Genomic DNA, 1,546 nt, shown 5'->3' with positions numbered 1-1,546 from the left:
GCGGTAACATAAAAAAAAAAAAGGAGGTGTTTTTTTATACGGTTATGGCGGAATTGGAAAGACATTCATGTGGAACACATTGTCAGCAAGTCTACGTTCTAATCGCGACATTGTTCTAAATGTCGCTTCAAGTGGAATTGCAAGCCTACTATTACCTGGAGGGAGAATGATACATTCTAGATTCAAAATTCCAATGTCATGCCTAGAATTGTCAATTTGTAACATTGAGAAAAAATCAGACTTATCTAGGTTATTGCAAATAACAAATTTGATTATCTGGGATAAGGCTCCAATGGCTAATAAATTTTGTTTCGAAGCTCTAGATAAGTCTTTGAAAGATATAATGGGTGATGACAAAGGAGCTTCTAAAACAACATTTGGAGGAAAGATTATGGTCTTTGGTGGCGATTTTAGACAAATTCTACCGGTAGTCCCTAGAGGAACCAGGTCTGACATTGTCCATTCCATAATAAATGCATAATATATTTGGAATAATTGCAAAGTTCTAAAACTAACAAAAAATATGCGTTTGAAAGCAAGGACAAATTCAACCAATGCGGAAGACATGCACATGTTTTCTGAATGTATTTTAGAAGTTGGAGATGGAAAGATATCTAAACCAAATGATGGATATGCTGAAATAACTATTCCACCTGAGTTACTTCTGACTGATTTTGAGGACCCTATCGAGCATACTATTACAAGTACTTATCCTAATATCCTTGAAAATTACACAAATACATTTTTTCTTAAAAGTAGAGCTATTTTAGCATCAACCATGGAGATTGTGGATGAAATAATTGATTATATAATAAATCTTCTCCCAGGTACTCTAAATTTGTACATTCCTTACTCCATATATTTGTATTCATATTAATTGTCTACATTTATGCTAAGTACATAATGTCAATCTTTTAGGTGATGCAAAAGAATTTTTGAGTAATGACTCAATTGACATATCCGAAGCAAATGACAATGATGGTTTTGAGCATTTAACTCTTGAATTCTTAAGTTGTTTGAAAACTTCTGGATTGCCAAATCATTCAATGAAGATAAAAATTTGGACATGTATCATGTTGATAAGGAATTTGGATCAATACGAAGGATTTTGTAATGGTACAAGATTGACGATAACTAGACTAGTAAATCATGTCATCGAAGCCAAGATTATTTCAGATACCCATGTTAGAAATACTATTTACATCCATAGAATGTTTTTATCTCCTTCTCAATCTCCTTGGTCATTCAAACGTATTCGAAAACAGTTTCCAATTATTATTTCATTTGCGATGATAATAAACAAATCTCAATGACAATCTTTAGACTTTGTTGGTTTGTATTTGTCCAATGATGTCTTCGGTCACGGTCAACTCTATATGGCAATGTCAAGAGTCAAGAATAAGAATGGATTGAAAATATTAATTCATGATAAGGACAATAAAAATTTATCTCAAACAACTAATGTTGTCTTCAAAGAATTTTTTCATAATGTTGTCTAGATCTTGACAATTATTTTGTTTATTAATATTTGTTTTATGTACTACTT

General features: G+C 31.7%; 1 protein-coding gene across 1 annotated transcript; it reads left to right on the top strand.

Moving 5' to 3' along the window:
* Window positions 1-523: 523 nt before the first annotated feature.
* Window positions 524-1,313, top strand: LOC127104051 (uncharacterized). Its single transcript, XM_051041269.1, has 2 exons — window positions 524-827; window positions 919-1,313. Exons 1-2 carry the CDS (start codon window positions 524-526, stop codon window positions 1,311-1,313), a joined length of 699 nt encoding a protein of 232 aa, XP_050897226.1.
* The last annotated feature ends 233 nt before the right edge of the window (window positions 1,314-1,546 follow it).

The sequence above is a fragment of the Lathyrus oleraceus genome, chromosome 1, assembly GCF_024323335.1.
Source record: "Lathyrus oleraceus cultivar Zhongwan6 chromosome 1, CAAS_Psat_ZW6_1.0, whole genome shotgun sequence".
Classification (NCBI taxonomy): Eukaryota; Viridiplantae; Streptophyta; class Magnoliopsida; order Fabales; family Fabaceae; genus Lathyrus; species Lathyrus oleraceus.
This window is presented reverse-complemented; position numbering and strand designations above follow the sequence as displayed.

Excerpts from the sequence above, each read along its gene's own strand:
- LOC127104051 (XM_051041269.1), top strand. The coding sequence starts at position 524 with ATGCGTTTGAAAGCAAGGACAAATTCAACCAATGCGGAAGACATGCAC. Across the intron at positions 828-918 it reads TATAATAAATCTTCTCCCAG|GTGATGCAAAAGAATTTTTG; the intron begins GTACTCTAAATT and ends TCAATCTTTTAG.